The 25,755-nt window shown below is 47.2% G+C and overlaps 1 protein-coding gene across 6 annotated transcripts in view; it reads right to left on the reverse strand.

The window, feature by feature from the left end:
* The window catches only part of CPNE9 (copine family member 9), a 60,272-nt gene that overhangs the window by 4,825 nt on the left and 29,692 nt on the right, over window positions 1–25,755 (reverse strand). For 2 of the 6 annotated variants that reach the window (XM_079963376.1, XM_079963377.1), the window contains exons 6-15: window positions 23,905–23,981; window positions 21,176–21,239; window positions 19,190–19,293; window positions 18,094–18,198; window positions 17,120–17,161; window positions 14,122–14,197; window positions 4,993–5,046; window positions 3,914–3,975; window positions 2,624–2,670; window positions 1,920–2,101 (exon numbers count right to left, since the gene is read on the reverse strand). In XM_079963376.1, the coding sequence (XP_079819502.1) occupies window positions 1,920–2,101; window positions 2,624–2,670; window positions 3,914–3,975; window positions 4,993–5,046; window positions 14,122–14,197; window positions 17,120–17,161; window positions 18,094–18,198; window positions 19,190–19,293; window positions 21,176–21,239; window positions 23,905–23,981 (813 nt within the window). Of the gene's footprint in view, window positions 1–1,919; window positions 2,102–2,623; window positions 2,671–3,913; window positions 3,976–4,992; window positions 5,047–14,121; window positions 14,198–15,768; window positions 16,380–17,119; window positions 17,162–18,093; window positions 18,199–19,189; window positions 19,294–20,798; window positions 20,890–21,175; window positions 21,240–21,705; window positions 22,026–23,904; window positions 23,982–25,755 lie in introns of those variants that run through there. The other 4 variants (XM_079963380.1, XM_079963378.1, XM_079963379.1 and 1 more) reach the window with 4 other exon arrangements.

Consider the following 25,755-nt stretch of genomic DNA (forward strand, 5'->3'; position numbering starts at 1 on the left):
CATTTGTAGATACCTGTGGCATGTTTCATACTGTAAGCACTAAAAGCCATAGAGAACAGGCGGTGATAAAACAATATTAAGGATCCTTCCACCGCTACTAAACTTATAGAAAGAGGGGGATTGAGGAACCTCTGTTGGAAGACAAACCCTGAGCTGGAAGACCTGCCCCACTAACCACAGAACAGTGAGCAAGGGGCTTCATTTATTTGGTGGAGAGGGACATGCATCTATTCTGCACAATCCAGAGATAAAACTTGGTGTTGGAAACAGGTTAGAGGCCTGAGCCCTGGAGTTCTGGCACAAACTCATTGCTGCATCCCATCATCTGTGCTAGTCTTGAAAAGGAATGCAGCACCGACCAGTAACTGGAGCGAAGGAGAAGGAAAATGAAGCCAAGAGTTGGATGTGAGCAGTTGGGTAACTATGGATGCAGGTTAGGCAATTCACATCATAATACAAAGGGAGATAAAAAGTGGGTTTTTAAAAAGCTGGTTTGATGGATATCAATGTCCCTTATAAGGCTGCCTGCTGGTTTGTTGCTGAGTTGTAACATGCTTGGTACTTACAGCAGGGCAAAGGCTTTTGTAGTGGCTCAGAAGCGGAGCGTGTTGTGTGTCGCAGCGAATGTAGTTATTGGCAACAACCTTGATTCTTCTTACTCTTGCAGATCCACCAGGTGTCATTACAGAGAGCAAGCAGCAAGACTTGACTACACGCTCTGAATTTCTTTTTGGGGTCTATGTAATGGTAGTTCGCTAATTCCCCCTGCCCCACTGCAAAGTTCCTAGGCTGAGATGTCTCGGCAAACCATGTACTTAACCATGGTGCTGCCATCATTGATTTATCAGATTATTTGACAACATTTATATACTGTTTGAATGTACAAAAAAAAAAAAAAAAGCAAGGAGGAAAAAAAACAGCACCAAAACCAAACACTTCTAAGTGGTTTTCAACAATATGAAATAAAACATCAAAATGATCCATACAAAATTGTTGTTGCTGTTGTTGATGGCATCCATCTTGGGAGACAATGGAGGTTCGTTCTCAAAACTGGTACCATATTAGGAAAGTCAGAGGCTTTAGGACAAGCTGTGCTGAGAAGGGCCTCTTTGACTAGCATATTTTAAAGGGAAAACTATATATTATGAAAATCCAGAGTCTCAGGCTGGTAAATCTGGCTCTGGTTAAGACAGTCTTGATCTCCGTTGTCAGGGGGAAAAGAAAACCAAGCACAAAACTAGGTACAAATGACTTGACTGTTCCAAAGCCTTTCCACAAACCACCTCAACAGAGCTCAATGACCATTAATGGTCCATGGAGCTCAGCTTGTGAACCTCTGGGGTATACAATGATCCAGGTAAGGTAAAGGTAAAGGGACCCCTGACCATTAGGTCCAGTTGTGGCCGACTCTGGGGTTGCGGCGCTCATCTCGCTTTATTGGTCAAGGGAGCCAACAGACAGCTTCTGGGTCATGTGGCCAGCATGACTAAGCCGCTTCTGGCGAACCAGAGCAGCGCAGGGAAATGCCGTTTATCTTCCTGCCGGAGTGGTACCTATTTATCTACTTGCACTTTGACGTGCTTTCAAACTGCTAGGTTGGCAGGAGCAGGGACCGAACAATGGGAGCTCACCCCGTCGCAGACATTCGAACCGCCGACCTTCTGATCGGCAAGTCCTAGGCTCTGTGATTTAACCCACAGAGATTTCCCTAAAACCTGACTCCACAGATATGCAAAAAACTGCCTCATAAGTCAGGACAATGATCCCTCTAGCTCAGTTTTGCCCTTCCTGACTTGGCAGTATGTTTGCTACTCCAGATGCATGCAAATGGAGACACCAGGGATTGAATCTGGGGCCATACGCACAGCAGGCCCCTCCCATCATTTCAACTGGGGGGGGGGGTTGGGTTTCCCACCTACCAAAGGGAACTGGTGGGACACCTTGCCGTCCGGCGGGACTTTGGCTCCGAAGCCGTAGGCAGGGAAAAGCTTGTCGCTGTCGTAGTCCTGGATGATTTCTCCAACGGCCTTCAGAGCCATGGCGTAGGAGCTGAGCTGGTAGGGGCTCATGTAATGGAGGGAGGTGGGCTGGGAGGGAATCCCTGTGAAAACGCATTTGGTCAGCCTCCAGAATCCCACAACCCCATTCCCCCAGCAATTCAGCCCCACGGCTTCCCACAGACCGTACACACAGCATTTGGAAACCCATATCAAAAAGCCAGCAACCCTCCGCCATCTTGGCTTGGCTTGGCTCTCTCCCTCCTCTGGGAATTCACAGAACCTTGGGTAGTTCTTCATACTTTCCTTCTTCTCCTCGACGGCACCCTGATTGGCCTAATACCTCCATTTCATTCTCCCACAGGTGAATTCCCCTCTTCCTTGACTCCTCAGACACTGGGACAATGGTATTTCTCTCCCCTCACCCTGTCCTGTGACCAATTCTGGTATGGAAGTTCTTTGCAGAAAGATTCCTACAGCCCCACATTTGAGAGCGGGGGCAGGCAACCCCACAGAGGTGGAAGGTTAAAGATCTGCCTTTAGCCCAAGGGTCCTCGGCTGCCTGGTTACCGGCAGCTAAACTCTCCCTCTGTTCCCATAGTGACTCACGGCTGTGCTGCACTCACCGTTGGAGGCGGTGAAATCAATGGCGACGGTGAAATTCAGCTGTGTCCTAAGGGGTGGGATGGAGGAGAGAGAGAAATGGATGCTGCCATTCTTGTGAGCCCCCCAAAACACCCTTAGCTGTGTTCTTCCTCATAGGTTAATCCCACCAGAACCCTTTGGTCTCTTGCCGGTACCCCAAAAGCAGAGCCCCAACCTCAAAGGTCTCTGCCAGACCTCAGGCATATCCTCTCAATGCTTCACACGCTTGTCTTGTTCTGCCTTCCTGCCTAGGCCACCCTTATCTAGTCTCTCTCCTCCTGGGCAATACCCAAGAAGCTGTGAAGGCTGGCATTGGTGCTTCAAGCTCTAAACAACTCAGAGACCAAATATCTGAAGCACAGCCTCCTTCCCTACAGATCCTCTCAGGTGCTGAGACTGGCCCTGCTGGTAGTTCCTCTACTATCAGAGGCTTGAGCGTGCGAGAGGGCCTTTTCCATGGTGGCCCCTAAGCTGTGGAACTCCCCGCAGAAGTGTGTCTGCACCTTCTTTATACAGCTTTCGGAGGATGTTGAAGACGAACCTCTTTACCCTGGCTTTTGACACTTGAGGTGTATAATTTTGGAATATATTTTTAGGATATATATTTCTGAAATGGTAAGCTGTTTTAAATAACTAATTATTATTATTATTATTATTATTATTATTATTATTATTATTATTTCATTATTTATACCCTGCCCATCTGGCTGGGTTTCCCCAGCCACTCTGAGTGGCTCCCAACATAATAATAAGAATAAGAATAAGTGATAAAACATCGAACATTAAAAACTTCCCTAAACAGGGCTGCCTTCAGTTGTCTTCTAAAAGTCAGATAGTTGTTTATTTCCTTGACATCTGATGGGAGGGTGTTCCACAGGGTGGGCGCCACTACCGAGAAGGCCCTCTACCTGGTTCCCTGTAACTTCGCTTCTCGCAGTGAGGGAGCCGCCAGAAGGCCCTCGGAGCTGGACCTCAGTGTCCAGGCCAAATGATAGGGGGTGAGATGCTCCTTCAGGTATACTGGGCTGAGGCTGTTTAGGGCTTTAAAGGTCAGCACCAACACTTTGAATTGTGCTCGGAAATGTACTGGGAGCCATTGTAGGTCTTTCAGGACTTAATACCGTATTGCAAAGTGGCACTTCAATGTTGTAACCCACCCTGGGACCTTAGGGTGAAAGATGGGCATTCCATCCATCAATAACAGGGCAGCCAGCCCTTGGCCCTCCAGAGTCAGGGCCCTAGGAGGCACCCCAGCTTTTCAACCAACGCACCCGCCTCGAATGTAGTCGACAAAGGTGTATTCCGACTGCACTGTGAAGGACAGCAGCGTTACCTACCGGAAACAGAGAGACAGACAGAAAAACAACAATATGTGAAACACATGTAGTCAGAGAGGCAAATTGGAGGCTAAAGGTGCTTCTAGACTGTTGCTATTTTAGGAGTGGGATATGATCACATGCTGGCAAATTCAGGTTGCAGAATTACGGTTGACCTTGCACAACAAGCTTGCTCCCCCCCGAAAAGATTGAGGGGATTTGTGATAGGGAAAATGAAGGGAAAATGCACCAGAAAAATTGTGGGATTGCCCTTGCATGCCTAAACTCCCCACTGCATTCAGCTCACGAGTCCTGCCAGTGGAAGCCCACAGAAGGGTATCTGCCAGCTCAATGGGGCATTCCACCCCTCTCCGCCCCTCCCAAAATGGCTTGGGAAGGTCAGAGGAACCCCCAGAACAGCCTGCGGGGCAGGAGGGGGGGCAATCATTCCATCCGGCGACCTGAAATGCTTGCACCAGCAGAACATTCGCCATAGTGCTGAGCTGAATTTCTCCCCATGTGTTTTCAATGCATGGCGTGTGACACGGTTCACTCAATGAGCAACTGTGCACACCGCTTTTGGAAACGTAAATAGGAAGTTGGTGATGGGGAGGGGCAGATCTGGACCCTGGGGGGAGGGAAAGAGGGCTTTAAACCTCTGCCCACTCTGTGTAGCCCTGATCCAGATCAGCTTCCCCTGTGACCAGAAGGAATGACTGGTGGTACCGGTGAAAATTTTTGTCCCGCCTCCCAGTATAACACAGGAATCTTAGCAACCCACTCCAGTTCACCAGATCATCTATGCATCAGGTTAGGGTACCTACACTCCTCTAGATGCTGATGGACTCAAAGTCCCATCATCCCTGATCCACAGTGTCTGAGGACTGATGGGAGTTGTAGTCCAGCAACATCTGGAAAGCCATGAGATTTTCTATCCCCCGTCTTACAAAGCCAAACCCTTCAGCAACTGGAGCTGGCGCTTAACAATTCAAGGTGGGGGGAGAGGAGAAGAACATAACATTCCCCATACTTACTGTCCCGGAGTTAACGTATTTTTTCTTCTTGCATTTCTTCCTAGGATTTGAAACCTGGGGTTGAAACAGAAGAACAAGGAAAGGTGACTCTGTTGTCACCTCTCCAGCCACCATTTTGTCTCCCAACAACCGTCACCAAAGTTGTATCCTTTGCAACCATTATACTTCATATTTGTGGCCATTATCATAACCTCAACAGAGCAGCTACACAGATTGTGGAATTGTAAGGATCAATCAAACAAAACAAAAAACAGTCCGGAAAGCCAAATCCAATCCCTAATATAAAGTAAAAAGTTATCCCTCTTTTCTTTTACCAACCATCTTGGACACTATACAGTGGTATCTCAGGTTAAGAACTTAATTTGTTCTGGAGGTCTGTTCTTAACCTGAAACTGTTCTTAACCTGAGGTACCACTTTAGCTAATGGGGCCTCCCGCTGCCGCTGCACGATTTCTGTTCTCATCCTGAAGCAAAGTTCTTAACCCGAGGTACTATTTCTGGGTTAGCGGAGAATGTAACCTGAAGCGTCTGCAATCTGAAGCGTCTGTAACCTGAGGTACCACTGTAATCACTAGGTGAGGTCTTCTGTTCTCACGATTTCTGTTCTCATCCTGAAGCAAAGTTCTTAACCCGAGGTACTATTTCTGGGTTAGCGGAGAATGTAACCTGAAGCGTCTGCAATCTGAAGCGTCTGTAACCTGAGGTACCACTGTAATCACTAGGTGAGGTCTTGTGGATGGTCCTGCCACTGGGGGCTGCCTGGCTGATGATTAACTGCAACAGGGCCTTTTTAGTGGTGGCTCCCTGGTTGTGGAATGCCATCCCTAGTGAGGTGTGCCTGTCTCCATCATTATTAACTTGCATGAAGAACTTGAAAGTATTCCTGTTTTCCCCATGATCATGGGATAGAATGGTGTTTATAAGTCCAGTTGCTTCCAGAATGCCTTTAACTGAAACGGCTTTTAGATATTTTTAACTGCAAAGTGCTTTTAGCGTGGTTTAGCGGTTTCAGAATATTGCTGCATCTTTGGGTTATTTGTGGGGCCTGCCTGGTGTTTTTACATGAGTAGAATGTGTGCTTTTATTTTATTTTATTTTATTTATTTATTTTATTAAAGATTTTCTTGATTTACAAAAGTGTGTCCAATGTCTCTCTCTCGTATTTTTTCCCCATGTAACATTTTTACAAATCAGTTTCATTTGTTGAGACATTAGGAAGAAAAGGGGGGGGGGTGAGATGGGGGGGTGAGATCGGGTGGCGATGTTTCTATTTTACTTACTATATGTAGGGTTTGGTTTGGTGTCAGCGTTGCTTGTGCAGGTTCTTTGCTGTTCACTTGTGTTCCTTTGCTGGTGAGAGAGGTTGGGGTTGGCCTAGGGTGTGGGTGTTCATTTGTGGTTGGCTGTGGTGGTCTTTGTTTTCATGTGTGAGTGGGGTGGGTGGGTGTTTTGGGTCAGCTTTTATTTAAAATGCATCTCTGGGTTATTTGTGGGGCATAGGAATCCATTCATTTTCCCCCTCCAAAATATAGTCCGGCCCCCCACAAGGCCTGAGGGACAGTGGACCGGCCCCCTGCTGAAAAAGTTTGTTGACCCCTGGTCTAACTTGTTCCGGTTTGTGCAAGCAGATTGCTTGCTTGCACACTCTTCAATGCTGCTGAGCTGCCACTTTTCAGTTGGAAAAAGAGCTCAAATGAAGGTCCAACACAGCACAGTACAGTGGTACCTCAGGTTACATACGCTTCTCGGCTAGCCCAGAAATAGTGCTTCAGGTTAAGAACAGTTTCAGGTTAAGTACAGACCTCCGGAACGAATTAAGTACTTAACTTGAGGTACCACTGTATAGCGATACATTATCCAGCAATATCCAGAAGGCTGCTGGTTCAATCCCTGGTATCTCCAGGTAGGGTTGGGAAAAGCCCCTGCCTCAAACCCTGGAGAGCCACTGCCAATCAATGTAGACAATTCTGAATGCTGTGGGCCAAGGGCCTCAGTCATAGAATCATAGAATTGGAAGGGACCCCAAGAGCCATCTAGTCTAACCCCCTGCAGTACAGGAATAAGTAAGTACAGTGGTACCTTGGTTCTCAAACACCTTGGTACTCAAACAACTTGGAACCCAAACACTGCAAACCCAGTATGTTTTCCGGAAGCCGAACGTGCTCCGTTCTGAGTGTTATGCTTCCGTTTTGAATGCCACACTCCCGTTTCGAGTGTTACGCTGAGGTCTGTCTGTTTTTGCTATTTCTTTTGTGTTTTTACAGCTTTTTTGTTTTGTTTTTGTGACTGTGTGGAACCCATTTCAGCTATCGATTGACTGTGTGACTGCAGCACATTGTTTATTGCTTTCATTTTATGGATCCATGGTCTCGTTAGATAGTAAAATTCATGTTAAATTGCTGTTTTGGGGGTTGTTTTGAAAAGTCTGGAACGGATTAATCCGTTTTGCCTTACTTTCTATGGGAAAGCACACCTTGGTTTTGGAATGCTTTGGTTTTGGAACGGATCCCCAGAACGGATTAAGTTTGAGAACCAAGGTATCACTGTATAATAACTGCTCATCTAAGTTGGCTGTGAGTCCTGGAAGACCTGCTCCTGCCTGGCAGGCCTTTTTCTACCTGGCCTGGGAGCGCAGGGCCCTGATTGACTCCAGCTACAAAAGCTGAGATTTAACTTATACACAGAATTCATCATGCGAAAGGCTGGGCTGGATGAATCCCTAGCTGGAATTAAGATTGCCGGAAGAAATATCAACAACCTCAGATATGCAGATGACACAACTTTGATGGCAGAAAGTGAGGAGGAATTAAAGAACCTTTTATTGAGGGTGAAAAAGGAGAGCACAAAATATGGTCTGAAGCTCAACATCAAAAAAATGAAGATCATGGCCACTGTCCCCATCACCTCCTGGTAAATAGAAGGGGAAGAAATGGAGGGAGGGAGAGATTTTACTTTCTTGGGCTCCATGATCACTGCAGCTGGTGACAGCAGCCACGAAATTAAAAGACGCCTGCTTCTTGGGAGAAAAGCAGTGACAAACCCAGACAGCATCTTAAAAAGCAGAGACATCACCTTGCCAACAAAGGTCCATATAGTTAAAGCTATGGTTTTCCCAGTAGTGATGTATGGAAGTGAGAGCTGGACCATAAAGAAGGCTGATCGCCGAAGAATTGATGCTTTTGAATTATGGTGCTGGAGGAGACTCTTGAGAGTCCCATGGACTGCAAGAAGATCAAACAGATCAATTCTGAAGGAAATCAGCCCTGAGTGCTCACTGGAAGGACAGATCGTGAAGCTGAGGCTCCAAGACTTTGGCCACCTCATGAGAAGAGAAGACTCCCTGGAAAAGACCCTGATGTTGGGAAAGATGGAGAAGGGGACGGCAGAGGACGAGATGGTTGGATAGTGTTCTCGAAGCTACCAGCATGAGTTTGACCAAACTGCGGGAGGCAGTGGAAGACAGAAGTGCCTGGCGTGCTCTGGTCCATGGGGTCACGAAGAGTCGGACACGACTAAACGACTAAACAACAACAACAACACAAAAGCTGAGACTGCTGAAGAGGACAGAGACTCTCTTGGTTGCCTTTTGGTGCAGACCCAGCTCATATAGCATGAGCGTCCACAGCCCCCGCCATAAACCACCATTGGCAGGATTTGCAGCTGCAGCAGCAGATATGTTGTGTGCTTATGAGAATATTTTATTCTTTTACTAGTTATGCTGTTTTATATTTGACTTCACTCAGTGATGCTTTATTTTGGAACTGTTTAATATAATTCTTTTGTTAACTTTGCTCTGCTAAACGTGCGTTCTGCAGTAGTGTGTTTTTTTAAAAAAAACGTTTAGGATAATATTTTAGTTTCCTGTTAATAATGTTTGAATGAATGTTAATTGTATTTAAATGTATACTTTGTATTCGGCTTTCTTCAGTAAGGTTTTATTCTGGATTGTTTTATTTGCTGTTTTAATGTAGGTTGTAAACTGCTTTGAGATTTTCTCCCCTTAAAAATATAAAGTAGTATGGAAGAAGATCTGTCCCCATGATCAATATTTTTCCATAATTTCTATTAAAAAATTAGTCCTGTCTAGCAACAGGAAACTTTAGTAAGAAGCAGGGCAGATGATGGGTGTTACAATGGCTTCTTTGAGGGATGGAGAGAGGGAATGAGGAGGCCCAAAGGAAGGATATCAGTTCCAAACTAGATAGCTGGGACAGAAGCAACTGGGGTATGGCCCAAAGTTTGCTTGTACTTTCACTTAAGTCAGGCATAGGCAACCTCAGCCCTCCAGATGTTTTGGGACTACAATTCCCATCATCCCTGACCACTGGTCCTGTTAGCTAGGGATCATGGGAGTTGTAGTCCCAAAACACCTGAAGTGCTGAGGTTGCCTATGCCTGACTTAAGGGAAAGCAAACGTGTTTTTCCGGGTTGCCCAAGAGGTTCTGAACATCACATCTCTTTGGGGATCTTGTATGTATAACTCAAAATCAAATCAAACCTTTAATGCTTATCCAAGAGCTATTGACAAATCAAATAACAACAACAACAACAACAACAACAACAACAACAACAACAACAACAACAACATCACTCAAGATATAATGAAAACAGAGTAAGAAGAGTGCAGTGTCTGTTGCAGCATCTGATCCTATGCTGTATCCTGTATCTTTTGCAAGGAGAATAACTGCAGAACTTTTGCTGTAACTCTCACTACCAAAAAAATAAAATAAAAAAGGCTCCTGCTCATTTACAATTCGACCCAACACTTTAGCAACAGAGTCGGCAGTCTCCTTCCTGCCTGACATCCTTCATCCACCTTCATTATTCTAAATCATGCTGGCAATCAATCATAGGGGATTTGTCTCATTCCTTTTTAATAGACAAAGCCACTACTAGAAATCAAAAGTGATCCTGTGGGTCTGGTTTGCCAGCAAAAGAAAAAGAGAGAGAGATGAGACCAGCACATCGTCTCAGATCCAGTCACTTTTCTGCCGCAACCGTTTTTTGCTTTAAATTCCCGTCTAGGGCAATTATCTAGATTGCAGCGCAATACTGATTGTAATGTGTTTCCTTCTTGGGGGCCGGTAGGCAGCTTCCTCGAACATCCCAACCCTCTTCTGTTTGTGTGGCAAAATACACCGTGTGACCCCAGACTGGGGCTAGGAATACAGGCAGACGCCCCACTCAGCTCCCATTTTAAGAATGCTACATGAGGCAGGATGATAGGGCTAAATCTGGCGAGAGTCAGGGGCGGGCCTTGTGGAGTTCATGAAGGGTCTCCTCCATGCCCCCTGTGCCCATACTTTTTGCCTCAGTAACGGAGTGGGTACCACAGATATATCCGTTGGCCATTTCAGATTGCCACAAGGGGAGAGCTGCCGCCCTGCAAATAGTTGAAATAGTTCCAGATGCTGGGACCCTGATTCAAGGAAAGACGCACTCCAGCATGGCTCCCCCACAGTCACTAGCCAACCCACCTTCTTGGCTGCCACCTTACAGACCCTGCGACTATCTAGTTCAGGGCTGCATCAATAGGAGTATAGCATCTAGATCAAGGGAAGTAATAGTGCCACTGTATTCTGCTCTGGTCAGACCTCACTTGGAGTACTGTGTCCAGTTCTGGGCACCACAGTTCAAGAAGGACACTGACAAACTGGAACGTGTCCAGAGGAGGGCAACCAAAATGGTCAAAGGCCTGGAAACGATGCCTTATGAAGAACGGCTAAGGGAGCTGGGCATGTTTAGCCTGGAGAAGAGGAGGTTAAGGAGGTTAATATATAAAAGGATGTCACATAGAGGAGGGAGAAAGGTTGTTTTCTGCTGCTCCAGAGAAGTGGACACGGAGCAATGGCTCCAAACTACAAGAAAGAAGATTCCACCTAAACATTAGGAAGAACTTCCTGACAGTAAGAGGTGTTCGGCAGTGGAATTTGCTGCCAAGGAGTGTGGTGGAGTCTCCTTCTTTGGAGGTCTTTAAGCAGAGGCTTGACAACCATATATCAGGAGTGCTCTGATGGTGTTTCCTGCTTGGCAGGGGGTTGGACTCGATGGCCCTTGTGGTCTCTTCCAACTCTATGATTCTATGAGGGCTCGGCAAGCTTTATCTTGCCTGGGCCAGAACGGTCCCACAGAGATCCCTCTGTGGGCAGGATTGTGCGAGTGCATGAGCGCCCATGCCTGTGATTTCCAGCGTCTGCGCATGCGCAGATGTGATTTCTGGTGCCGCGGAAGTGAGTCCCCGCGCCACAATGCACCGGTTCAGCACAGCGCGAGAGCAGGCAGCTCAGTTTGGGGCTCATGGGCCGGTCAAATGACCTCCGCTGGCTGCTTCCAGCCCACGGGCCTTAGGTTGCTGACCCCTGATCTACAGCAGTTCAGTGGTGAGAACCAGCATGGTGCAGTGGTTAGAGTGTTGGACTAAGACCTGGGAGAGCAGGATTCGAATCCCCGCTCAGCCACAATGCTCCCTGTGAGCTTGAGCCAGCTACCGTTTCTCATCCTAACCTACCTCACAGGGTTGTTGCGAGGATAAAATAAGAAAGGGAACCGTGTAGATCATCTTAGGTCCTTATAGAGGAAGGGTGGGATAGGAAATAAATAAACAGAACACACTGACAGCTAGTTGCTCTCCAGAGAAGTCTTTCTCAGCCAGAGACTGAACCTGGAACCTTTTGCATTCAAACCTGATGCTCTGCCAGCTGAGCTATGGCTTTCCCCCAACCTGGTGCCCTCCAGATGTTTTGGACTACAGTTCCCATCATCCCTGACCATTCTGGCTGGGGCTGATGGGAGATGGAGCCCAACAAAATTGGGAGAGTGCCAGGGATTGGGATGGGCAAGCGGCATTTTGGGGTGGGGAGCAGCAGCTGTGGGGAAAATTCTTTCCTTCACACATCCATATACAGTCAGACTTTGGATCCCTAACACCTTGGTACTCGGATGTTTTGGCTTCCGAATGCTGCAAACCTGGAAGTGAGTGTTTACGAATGTTCTTTGGAACCTGAATGTCCGATGGGACTTCCGCGGCTTTCGATTGGCTGCAGGAGCTTCCTGCAGCCAATCAGAAGCCATACTTTGGTTTCCGAACGTTTTGGAAGTCGAACGGACTTCCAGAACGGATTCCGTTCGACTTCCAAGGTACGACTGTACAGTGGTACCTCAGGTTACATACGCTTCAGGTTACAGACTCCGCTAACCCAGAAATAGTGCTTCAGGTTAAGAACTTTGCTTCAGGATAAGAATAGAAATCGTGGTCCGGCGGCGTGGCAGCAGTGGGAGGCCCAATTAGCTAAAGTGGTACCTCAGGTTAAGAACAGTTTCAGGTTAAGTATGGACCTCCAGAACGAATTAAGTACTTAACCTGAGGTACCACTGTAGATTATTGAACACAATGGTAACTTTTTTAGCATATACCGTGCGATGTGGCTGCATGCTAAATATATTATCCAAAGCAACTCTGAGCACGAGCAGAGTCTGCCTGCCAAGGCATCCCAAAGAAATCTTGTTTGGTATCCCACCTCCCGCCAGCCCCTAATGCTCCCCCTATTTCTCATAACGCCGCAAGCTGAAGTTTGCTGTGAGCAGATTCAGGATGATTATTTATTCCCTCTGACAGATCAGAGATGCTGGATTTTATTAAACTGCAGGCGCAAACTGTGCAACATCACCCAAAGTGGTAATAATACTTATTGAGACAGCATCATCTAGGGTGGGTATGTACATGGTTTGTTCTCAATACGAAACAGTTAGGGCGGGGGAGGAATAATGGGACTTGAGATATTGGAAACCATTAAGCAGTGGCTGGGAAGTAATGACTGGGTTGCCAACTGGCCAGAAAAGAAAAGAAACATCTAAGAGCTCAGGGGTAAAGCACCTACGTTGCACACAGAACTTCCCAGGTTTGATTCCCTGCATCTCCATGCATGGCTGGGAGTGTCTGCACCTTTAACACCAGAGAGCTGCTGCCAGTCAGTGTAGACAGTATTGAGCTAGATTGATGGACCAGCGGTCTGACTCAATACAAGTCAGCTTCCAAATGCAGTCCAGTCTGCTCCTAAGACTATTTGTCTACCTAGCCCAATACTGTCTACTTGGATGGCAGCAGCTCTCCAGGGTTCTTTCTTATTGCCTGCTGTAGTTGCCAAGGATTAAACCTGGCGCCTTATGCATGAAAAGTATGTGCTCTGACTCTCAGCTGCGGCCCCTCCTGCCTTCAACTGATCAGTCTGATCAGCAGAGATCAAGTGCTGAAGCTTATTGCAGCATGGAAAGAGCCATAGCCATGGGTAGGCAACCTAAGGCCCAGGGGCCGGATCCGGCCCATTCGCCTTCTAAATCCGGTCCACGGACAGTCCGGGAATCAGCGTGTTTTTACATGAGTAGAATGTGTCCTTTTATTTAAAATGCATCTATGGGTTATTTGTGGGGCCTGCCTGGTGTTTTTACATCAATAGAATGTGTGCTTTTATTTAAATAATGCATTGCTGGGTTATTTGTGGGGCACAGGAATTCGTTCATTTCCCCCCTCCAAAATATAGGTCTGAGGGACAGTGGACCGGCCCCCTGCTGAAAAAGTTTGCTCACCCCTGGCCAAAGCTTATCACCTATTAATTGCTGTGGATCAAATCACCATTAAAGGGACATTGACAGGGGCCAGTTCAAAAACTGGCAACTAAGGCTGTGCACCACCTATTCCTTTAAAACACATTCAGAGTATGTTTCCCCCCTCAAAGAATTCTGGGCCCTGTAGTTTACTCCTCACAGTTACAATTCCCAGCAATCCTTAGCAAACTACAGTGCCCAGAATTCTTTGAGGGAAAGAATGTGTTTTAAAGGAATAGTGTGTACACAGCCTGAAAAAGTCCACAGTGGAAACCGAATCCAGACCATGGCCTTCATTCTTTTGAGCTTTCCCCCCATACCAATGGGGACTAGAAACATGAAGTTTTTGCAAAACAACAACAACATCACCATTCACAGCTCTTACAAGTCTGGTACATTCAGAGGATTCCACTCCAGAAACACAATCTGTTGATTCAAGTTACATCTCTAGCTATGCAAAAAAACAACAACCCACAAACAAAAACTAGCATTGCTCAGTGTTAAGTATTTGAGTTGAAAGAAGCTTACCTCATAGACGGTGAACTGGTTCTGGGCACGAGAGAGCTCTCTGTAGCTTGTGGCAAACTCTCCGATAAAATCATGGCTGTTGGAACGAAAAGGAAGAAGCAGTTCAGCCAGTTGGTTCTGGCGCAGTCTTACATTCATGTCAGAGCCCAGCTATTTAAGCATACCTGCTTGAAGGCACCCCCGTGTTAAAACAGTCGTGCTGGCTGTCAATTCAAGCACCCCATTTGAGGTGCTCAAGTTAGTGTGCAAAGCCCTAAATGACCCGGGCACCAAACACCTGGAAGTCTGTCTCCTCTCCTACAGACCCTCTTGGGTGCCAAGATGGACAGAGGGAGTCCTATTGGTAGTTCGTCCACTTTCAGAAGCTTGAGGTGGGGCAATCTTGGAGAGGGCATTCTCTGTAGCAGCCCCTAAGTGGTGGAACTCCCATCTCACAGATGCGACATCCTGGCATCTTTATTATACAGCTTCTCCTGTGATTGCTGAATATGCATCTCTTTGCCCTGGCTTTTAAGCCATGAGGTGCGTATTTTGGGGAGCCACCTAAAAACTGCAACTGAAAGTTGTTTTAAATTGTTTCTATATTGTGTTTCGGGATGCGGGTGGCGCTGTGGGTTAAACCACAGAGCCTAGGATTTGCCGATCAGAAGGTCGGTGGTTTGAATCCCCGTGACGGGGTGAGCTCCCGTTGCTTGGTCCCTGCTCCTGCCAACCTAGCAGTTCGAAAGCACATCAAAGTGCAAGTAGATAAATAGGTACCGCTCCGGCGGGAAGGTAAACGGCGTTTCCGTGCGCTGCTGTGGTTCGCCAGAAGCAGCTTAGTCATGCTGGCCACATGACCTCGGCCAATAAAGCGAAATGAGCACCACAACCCCAGAGTCAGTCACGGGGTCCCTTTACCTTTATATTGTGTTTCAGTGTTGAGTTTCAATGCTGAAACATGCCCTAGGACCTTAGGCTGAAGGATGGGTAGTAGTAGTAGTAATAATAATAATAATAATAATAATAATAATAATAATAATTTCAGAACACCAAGCATCGAGCTCCTATTCCCCAAGACAATCTCAGCTACTTCACTCATTCCAGCTCTCACCAGATCCTCTTTGCTCTTCTAGAAGAGTGGTATACCTATGGGCCTTGAATCTCAGGGTTGTGGGTTCGAGCCCCGTGTTGGGCAAAAAGATTCCTGCATTGCGGGGGGTTGGACTAGATGACCCGTGTGGTCCCTTCCAGCGCTATGATTCTGTGAAAGGCTGCTAGACTTCAGCTGCCGTCTCAGGCCCAGACAAAATGGCCATGTTAGCTGGAGTTGATGAGATCTGGTAGTCTAGCAGCAGCAGCAGGCCACAGGTTCTGCACCCCTGCGTCATAGATCTACATATACACCAGAACAACCTTGGCCAACTTAGTGCCCTCCAGGCTGCAGCAGATTGAGATGGTAAAATGTACCAGTCCAGAAAGCAGGCGGGGAAGGAGATAACTGTTTCTGAATGCTCTCCTGCATTCAGAAACAGAAACCTGCAAGCAGGGAATTAATCACAGCAGGGAGTGTGCTGAGCTAAAACCAATCTCTCTCTCCTTTCTCTCTCTCTCTTCCCACAAACTGCAGGTTCCTTTCAGGGGAGCATTAGAAATGGTATCTCCCACCTGCAGCCAGAAGTGGTACAGTTCACTCTGCCACCTTTCTCATGCATGGATCCTGGCCCTATTCAGAAAGAAAACAGAGGCTGTGATTTATTTATTTTTGTAAAGAACTGCACAAAACGGGAGCGCTGAAAGCACTTTCGGGTCGAATGTTTTTGAAAGGGCCTTGGAAGCCGGGAAGGGGAAGAGCGGAAATATTTCTGCCAACAGGAGCAGAGAGGATGCTCTCAGGGAGCCCTAACGCAGAGGCAGATCCCTCTGTTGCTTCAGGGCAATTCTGCTTTTCTGGCCCTAGTGCTCTGTTCCTTTATTCTATTCGCACAGTGCTTTCCTCACTAGCTTGTAAACCTTTTAGGCCTATGTGCCTATTTGCTAATAATGTCGTATTTGCTACATTAGATGTCGTAGGATGGTTCTCCCTTAGCCCTGGCCAAGGCTTACTTGCTACTTCCAGCCTCAGTTCAAGACAGAATAACTCAATTACTTTGAAAATGGTGTTGTTTGGGTTTTTCTTCTCCTGCTTCTTTATTTTCATTATTAAAGTCAGAGTTCATCAACCTGGACTGTGACTCTCTTAACCCCACAGCCAGCATGTGGGGCTGGTGAGAATTATAGCCCTGAACATCCGCAGGGCACCGGGTTGGCAGAGACTAATTCAAGCCTAAATAGCTGCAGTCCTATATACACGTAACTCGGGAGTAAACCCTGCGACTTCAACGTGATATATTTCCAGGCAAATGATTCTTCAGCATCAACTTTGTTGGACTGGTCATGTTGTTTTGGATGCCTGATTACCGTCTTCCAAACAACGACTTTATTCTGAACTTAAAAATAGAAAGTGTAATGCTGGTGGTCAACAAAAGAAGTTTAAAGACTCAAGGCAAATCTAAAAAAAAAAAAAGTAGTATAAACACTGACAACTGGGAAACACTTGTCTGCGAGTGCTCCAACTGGAGAACAGCCTTTACCAAATGTGTCATGGACTTTGAAAATGCTCGAAGTCAGGACGAAAGAGGGAAGGCACGCTTGGCAAACCCTCACCATGATCAACTCCCGCCGGAAAACCAATGTCCCCGCTGTGGAAGGACGTGTGGATCCAGAATTGGCCTCCACAGTCACTTACAGACTCACTGTTAAGACCGTGTTACTCACTGTTAAGACAATCTTACTCGACTACGAGTGATCGCCAAAAAAGAAAGAAACTATTTCCAAGTAAATGTGCACTACAAAATCGCACATGTATGTGATTTATATCCTGATTTGAGTGACTGATCCTCAAAGTGACCCATAGGTTGGTTCTCCCACAGAACTAGAGAATGTTCTAGAAACTATGCAGACCCCACCACCTCCTCACCTGCCATCCCGGTCCCAGTCAAAGACGTCAATCTTCACCGTCCTGGAATGCAAGTGACAAACCAAGGCTGAAAGAAATATTACGGTTCTGAGAAGGTCCCCGATTAGCGGGGCTTGTGTGTGAAACACTTTCCCACAACCTCTGATCTGTTTGGACCTCTGATCTGTGAGGACCTTTGTCAAAAATACTCAACCCTTGGAGCTAGCCCTGATGCCATACACAGGAACACAGACCGCTTCCTTAACCCAACAAGACTGCATGTAGCTTAGTATTGTCTACAGTAGCGGACAGAATCTCTCTTTAGAATTACAGCCCCGGGGGGGGGGGGGGGTTATCTCCCATCCCTATGTGGAGATTCTGAAGTGTGGCTTTTTCTCCTGTTTGTCAAGATACCTGATAATGGTTGCTGATTGCAGGGCCATTCTTTTGAAATGGTAAAAATACCCTAGTTTCTGAAACCATTGTCACAGACCCGCCCACCCTGTTCCTATTCATACACAAAATATGCTCTTTCAACAGGATTTGAAAGATTTGTAAGTGAAAAGAAAGGTTGGAAAAGCGTTCCCCTCCCCGCCCCCCTCAAGGCACATCCTTCTACCTCAGGGGAAATATTTGGGGTCACTAAGACAGCCAAGATGGCTTCAGGATTGTTCCGTGTGCTAAAACAAATTGTTTCCAGGGAATACAGTGGTACTTCGGTTGTCGAACATAATCTGTCCGGAAGACCGTTTGACTTCCGAAACGTTCAACAGCCGAGGTGCAAAGGTTGGTCGGGAAAGTCAATTGAAGTTTTTTAAAAAAATGCAGCAGAAGTCATTCGACCCTACGAAAAGTGTTCGAAAACGAAGCAATCTGAGATGCTTGAAAACCGAGGTAACACTGTACTTCCCAATTTTGAAGGAAGTTTTTTTGTAATGCGGGCCGCAATGTGTGTGAGAACCTTACAATTATCAGAACAGTATATAAACTCTGACCTGTCATAGTCCCCATTGCACAGGGCCCGCACAGGGATGGAAAATGGCTGCCACACGGGATTCAGGTTATTCTTCACGACCTCCGTCTTGTGGCAGATGGTGAACCTGGAACCAGGAAAAGGGTGTTGGCAATGGGCACAGGAGAACAGGAAGCGCTGCCGTGTGTGTTTGTGGGCATGGCGGCACAAACGAAAAGGCAATATAGGCATGGTGGGAAATATGGATGGTTAAGGGTTATGACTTGGGCAGGCCGTACGATACGTTAGGGATTCATCTCATGAGCACAAGGGTCCTGTACATTTAGCTACATCTAAGCAGAAACCATAAACCTCAGCACACTGAGTTTAGCTGCAGATCTCAATATTTTCCTTTCTACTACACACGCATTAAAAAGCATGTGTTTTGGTGAGCGTCTGCCCATATCTTGCTCCTAAAGCGCCCAGCTTCCCCCAGAGAATCCTGGGAACTGTAGTTTGCTAAGGGTGCTAAGAATTGTGAGGAGACCTCCATTTCCCTTCACAGAGCCACAATTCTCAGAGTTCACTAGGGAGAGGGATTGGCTCTTGAACAACTCGGGGAACTGTAGCTCTGTGAGGACCATGGGGGGGGGGTCCTCCTGACAACTCTCAGCACCCTTAACAAACTACAGTTCCCAGGATTCATTGGGGCAGGGGGAAACCCTGGCTGTTTGAAATGGTATGATGCTGCTTTAAATACATAGTGCACATGGAGCCACAATGTCAAATGGAATATGAGTAAAGTGCAGAAATTGATATTTTAGTTTGCTGCATTGCAGGGGGGTTGGACTGGATGACCTCTGGGGTTCCTTCCAGCGCTACAATTCTACATGTGTTGTGTTCTGAGTCCTGGGAAACAAGAACCTGGACTCAGAACACTCTTATTAGGCAGGAGGTATATTTTAGAGATCCTTCCTTACTTTACAGCTACACGCAGGCTAGACCTTCTTCCTTCCAGAACTTCCCTCTCCCTCTGCCTACTGAAAGCCTGGAGCATTCTGGAATTCGTGTTCTGGATCAAGGAATGGCTCTGCCACAAACATTACAGTTAAGGCGGGTGTCAGGTATTTCTTGCGTACGTGCCATCCTCGTTGCTGCGGTAGAAGACAAGGAAGGGGTCGGATTTGCCAAAGAAATCCTTCTTGTCCAGCTTGTTCGCACACAGCTGCATGGTGATAATGTCCTGGAAGGGAAAAGCTGGATCAGATTAAAGTGGGGACATCCTCAAGACTAATACAATGGTACCTCGGGTCAATTAGTTAATTCGTTCCGGAGGTCCGTTCCTAACCTGAAACTGTTCTTAACCTGAAGCACCACTTTAGCTAATGGGGCCTCCTGCTGCCGCCGTGCCACCATAGCCCGATTTCTGTTCTCATCCTGAAGCAAAGTTCTTAACCTGAGGTACTATTTCTGGGTTAGCGGAGTCTGTAACCTGAAGCGTATGTAACTTGAAGCGTATGTAACCCGAGGTACCACTGTATATGCATAGCCCATGGGACTGGCAGAGCATAAGGCAGGAGGACAACAGCAGGTGGCGCCAGAGCCCATGAGAGGCACAGCCACAGCCAATCGTAGGCAGCGCCAAGTAATTATTGTTTTGTCCCCGCCCTCCTCTTCCTTACAAGGTCAACACTCAGACCAAGGAGGAGAAAGTGCAACACCCCCCCACCCCCGTGGCCTGGTTTTAAGTAGGCAGGCTGGTAGGCGGGGGCTGGCTCACTGCAGAGCAAGGTTGGTGGAGCAGTGCCCCCATTTGCTCTCATGCACCCGCTTCTACTGGGCACAGCACTGCAAGTGTGGAGGAAATGGTGAGAACAGCGTGGGAAGACAGTAGCGAGGCAGGACAGTTTGCCCGCAAGTTTTGCACATTTAACTTGAGCGCATTCAGCTTTATACATGTGGCTTTAAAAAAACAAGAAAGCGGGCGGAAAAGGCCCAGGTTTTTCAGGGAACTGACTTTAGCAATCCCACCCGCCACTGAACCCAATGTGTTTTGACTCTGCGTGGGGAGGCAGGTTTGTTCCTGGTCCCTGTGTACGTCGGCGCAGGGCACATAATATTTATTTTTTATTGAATTTATATACCGCCCTATACCCAGAGGTCTCAGGGCGGATGGTTCACAGAACAAAATCAAAATATAAAACCACAAGATATATTGTCAAAAGCAACAACCCAATAACGCCTCCTCAAAAATACCCCACATTTTAAAAGGGGCATAGGAGGTGCCATTTTAAAAGGGCATAAGGGCATAAGCCCGACCCACCTAGTTCCGCCCCCTTTGTGCCCTCCTCCAGGTCTCAAAGGACCCATGCGTCAGTAGTCGTGCATCAGTTGGATGTGTGCAAAACAGTCGCTGCCTGTTTCGGCTTTAGGTGTGATCCCTGGAAGGTAACCCCTGTGTAAGTTGTGGGCTTACTGTAGCGTAAGGACAGAGCTAGCAGCACAAGCTTAGTGCGAGGGGTGCTGTGTTTGTAGAGTGAACAGTTCGTGGGTAGAAGAAACCGATACGGCAGGGGGAAAAGCAGAAAGAAAGCTTTATAGCCTGAAATCATGGAGGCGTCAGGTGATGTACCTGAAGCATACTGAAGCATTTAAGAAGGGGCTAAGGCAGGGGTCAGCAAACTCTTTAAGCAGGGGGCCAGTCTATGCCCAGTGAAGAAAGCATCCTTTTAAACAGAGACAGGGAACCTGTGGCTCTCCATATGTTGCTGGAGCCAGCCGACATAGCCAGTGATTAGGGATGATGGGAGTTGTAGTCCACAACATCTGGAGGGCACTGCATTGGCCCGCCCTGACCGAAATGTAGCAGGCGTTCAAAAAGCCATCTAAATGCATCACTGCCGTATTTGATTTATAGTGCGATCCTATACATTTCTGAAGAAAGCCCTGCTGCGTTCAATGAGTGCAGATGCATGCTATACGTTTAAACCGCATTCAACATACATTTAAAGCACGTGGCTTTCCCCTCAAAGAATTCTGGGAACTGTAGTTTGCTAGAGGTGCTAGGAAGGGTAGCTTCGTGAGGCAGAAACTACGGTTTCCAGCAACGTTGGGAGGCAACTCACCCGACAATTGCTGAGCTCCTCAGCGAACAGCACAATTGTACCGCACTTCTTCCCTGGAACCCCACTAAAAGGAAAGAAAGAGAGAGAGACACAGGCTTAGTTCGAAAGTACACTATATCCCATGGCTGCACACGGAAGCCTCATTCGTGCTGGCTTTGCTGACACTTGTGTGGTAATGTTACTGGAGTAACTGGACAGGACTCAGGGGAGAAAGTTCAAATATTACTCTGAGCCACCAACAAGTGCAAGGCCTTGTCAGCCAAGAATTTGGCTGCCTCTTCTTTGGCGCTGCAAGAAGGATGGGGAACCGGCAGCCCTCCCAGATGTTGGACTACAACTCCCATTGTCCTTGACCAATGGCTATGCTGGCTGGGGCTGATGGAAGTTGGAGCCCAGTCCTATCTAAAGGGCCCCAGGTTCCTCATCGCTGAAATACCCCTGAAATACAGCAACAAAGTGAAAGCGAGCTCTTTTTGGCCCAGCCTTCTACTGTGCTGCTAATTCCCGTATTTTAATCCCTCTGTAATCACCTTAACTAAAAGGAATAACAGGCTCTTAACAAGGTGCTAAGATGTAACTAATCCTCATAAAGTGACTTTCTGTGTGTGTGGCTGGCAAAACACAAGATAAAAACCTCCTCCGCACTCAGTGCCAGAGAATTCCCAGAATGCATTGCTTCAGAACAACAAGGAGCCCACCATGGTTGTTTCTGAACATTCAAGTCAAAGTTCCCCTGGACTAGAAAACAAAAGCGGTAAAGGGAGATTAGATTGACAAAGAACCCCCAGCACCTACCTGAAATCTGCCATTTGGGTAGCATGATATGGAAAGTCACTTAAATTACCACCACCCCACATCCCTAGTTGTTTGAGTCTGACTTCCATCATCCTTGACCACTGACCATCTGGCTGGACATGTTGGGAGTAAGGTAAAGGTAAAGGGACCCCTGACCATTAGGTCCAGTCATGGCCGACTCTGGGGTTGCGGCGCTCATCTTGCTTTATTGGCTGAAGGAGCCGGCGTGCAGCTGGTCATGTGGCCAGCATGACTAAGCCGCTTCTGGCAAACCAGAGCAGCGCACGGAAACGCCGTTTACCTTCCCGCCGGAGTGGTACCTATTTATCTACTTGCACTTTTGACGTGCTTTTGAACTGCTAGGTTGGCAGGAGCAGGGACCGAGCAACGGGAATTCACCCTGTCGCGGGGATCCGAACTGCCAACCTTCTGATCGGCAAGTCCTAGGCTCTGTGGTTTAACCCACAGCACCACCCACGTCCCATCTGTTGGGAGTAGGAGTCCCCTAAAATCTGGAGGGCCGTAGCTTCCCTCATCTCTGGCATGAGCCTTATTAGCGGGATCAAAACCCCTTGCGTGGAGGAGACATAGAGGGAGATGGGAGTAATGCAGAGGCTGGGTAGCGTGGCAGTGACATGCCTGTTTCCCCCTTTGCAACATGGCAAATTGACTTTAATCAGTGTGGCAGCGGCCAATCCATTCTGACTTTGTGTATTTGGGAGACAGGCAGTGGGGAGAAGGACGCCCTGTCAAAAATAATTAGTGATGGAAGGAGCGACAGGTCCTGATAGCCTCCATTTTGCCCTTGCTGCTAGCTAAAAAGCCCCAAAGCGGGAGACGGGTGGTTCTGGCGGGGCCTTTGTGTCACAGCAGGAGGCATTCGGCGCAAGGTGTTTCAAGCCAACAGGCTTCATTTTGGGAACGTCCCCAACCTTAACGCTTCTCACTCAAATCTTCAAACTGGCTACTCAGACCCTGCAGCTCACGTGGTCAGCAGAACGCAGCTCCAGGTTTGGAGAGTTGAAATAAGCATCCCTTTCTGTCCACTCGGCTGGCATGCCCCTCTAGGGAGCTGGATTCTGCTTTTCACTAGGCTGCCAATCAATTAAACGTCTTAATAAATCAATTAACGAGGATGCTTTGAACTGATTAGTCAATTACTTCACTTTTAAGAAAAATTAAAACACGCGATTCAGAGCTGAATTAAGGTGCCCTTTTTAGGGGGCGAAGGATGCTGAAAAGTCTCCCTGCACTTAGAATTTAGCAAACGAAAGCTACAACACTGAAAGGCCTTTATTAATATTTTCTTTCTCAATATCTTTGGGGGTATCAAACGTTTACAAACTGGAGCTAAAATGGGCATAAAAACCCCTGAGCACGTTCAAGGACCACCATGATTAAAACTGCTCCATGTTTTAAAGAGGAAATGGGGAACCTGTTACTGTCGGTGCTGGACTACAAATCCCATTATCCTTGACCATCATCGGCCATGCTGGCCTGGGCTAGTGGGACCTGGAGTCGTCCAACACAAATTCTCCATCCCCATTTTAAAGACATATTGGCAAAACGAACTAAATAAAACAAATGACCTCTGGTTCTTCAACCTAGAAGCAAACAAACCGTCACTCATTCTGGGGGGGAAGTCTCGCTTTTGTGAATTATTTCCCAAATAATTAATGCCCAGCCGGGAGGGAGTGGTCTTGAGGGCAGTTTACCATGGAAAGGTGGCATTCAAATAATTTTTAAATCTCTTTTAGTACTTTAACTTTTTGTATGCTTTTAAAGCATTGTTGTATTCCACCTCCCCTTGATTATCTCCTTTCATCTTTTTGTAAATCGCTTTGTGGTGCTTTTTTTTTAAAAAAAAAAAACCAACCAAGCGGTGTACGAGTTTTATGAAATAATTAAAAGCATAAACGATGGTGGTGACTCACGTGAGGGGCCGCTCCAGGCGACCTCTTTGGGAGCCGATGACCTCGCCCAGGGCCATGTACGCCTGTCCTAGGAAGCCCTGCCAGGGAGAGAGAGAGAGAGAGAGAGAGAGAGAGAGAGAGAGAGAGATCACAGATGATTTGCGGGGGTAGGAGAGGATGGGCAGGGAGACACCCCCCTCTTCATTACAGAGCCAACAATTTTGTAATTTAATGCTCATTTCTGCCCTCTTGCATCGCCAGCTTTCTGCGGCAACTGAGAGATCTAGCGGGTACTTTCCCACTCAGCGCCAAACACCCTCTCATCCCAGCTGCATTGCAAGGACTTGAACATGGGTAGGCAAACTAAGGCCCAGGGGCCAGATCCGGCCCAAGCGCCTTCTAAATCTGGCCCGCGGATGGTCCAGGAATCAGTGAGTTTTTTTACATGAGTAGAAAGTGTCCTTTTATTTAAAATGCATCTCTGGGTTATTTGCGGGGGCCTGCCTGGTGTTTTTACATCAATAGAATGTGTGCTTTTATTTAAAATGCATCTCTGAGTTATTTGTGGGACATAGGAATTCGTTCATTTTCCCCCTCCAAAATATAGTCCGCCCCCCCCACAAGGTCATAAACATGGCCTTAAAATGGCCCAACTCTGAATATGTCAGGGATTGTGAGTTTTATGGGTGCAAAACTTCCTCACACTTTCTCAACAGACAAGCCTGAAGCTGTTGTTTTATCAGGGGAGTCTGTGAGACCCCAGCTCAGAGGTGAGTCTATATCTTCTGACTGCAGAGCAGTTCTGTATCTCTTTCTTGTACAGTGGTACCTCGGGTTAAGTACTTAATTCGTTTCAGAGGTCCGTTCTTAACCTGAAACTGTTCTTAACCTGAAGCACCACTTTAGCTAATGGGGCCTCCCGCTGCCACCGCGCCGCCAGAGCACGATTTCTTTTCTCATCCTGAAGCAAAGTTCTTAACCCGAGGTACTATTTCTGGGTTAGCGGAGTCTGTAACCTGAAGCGTATGTAACCTGAAGCATATGTAACCCAAGGTACCACTGTACAGTCTATCTACCCTGTCTCTTCTTTTCTTTCTGTAACTGGATGCTCTCTCATGAGCTGAAGAAGTATTTTTGAGCGTTACTGGGGATCCTGTCAGAACTTGGACTTTGCAACCATTTTACTCTTTTAAACCTCAGTAAACCATTGCTGGTGAATTCTGCTCCCAAAGACGCGCATCCCGATTTTCCTCTGCGGCATGTTGAAGGGTATGCAACCCTCTGCCTTGTTGTAAGGCTATTTCCTATGTTGCTAACCTGGCTTGGTCCAGCCCAACCACACTCTACCGGCTCCACCAGCAGAGGGCAGCGTGGCCGCTTCAAGGGGCAGAGGTAGCTTACCTTCTACGCAGGTCATAATGGGAAATGCAGCATGGAAATAAAATTCAAGATACAGGAGTTAGAGGCACCATCCCTGCTACTATTCAGGAATCCCCACAGAGCTCCCCCACTTTACCCCAAATTTCCACTTTGGGCTTGGCTCAAAGCGTCCCAAAAAAATCTGTCCTGGAGAGACCCCAAACCCACTGTAAATCATGTCGTGTGAGCAAATGGCACAAAATGTGATCCCGACTGAACAGACAGCTCAGTTGTAGAGAGCGAGACTTTTCATCTCGGGGCTGTGGGTTCGAGTCCGACGTTGGGCAAGAAGCTTCCTGTATTGCGAGGGGTTGGACTAGATGACTCTTGCGGTTCCAAATCTACGGTTCTATGACCGGGAGGAACTTTTTGACGCAGTGGCGTAGCGTGGGTTGTCAGCACCCAGGGCAAGGCAAGTAATTTGCGCCCCCTTACCCATGGATTTGTGCCCCC

The sequence above is a fragment of the Podarcis cretensis genome (genome assembly GCF_951804945.1).
Source record: "Podarcis cretensis genome assembly, chromosome: 2".
In the NCBI taxonomy this organism is placed as follows: Eukaryota; Metazoa; Chordata; class Lepidosauria; order Squamata; family Lacertidae; genus Podarcis; species Podarcis cretensis.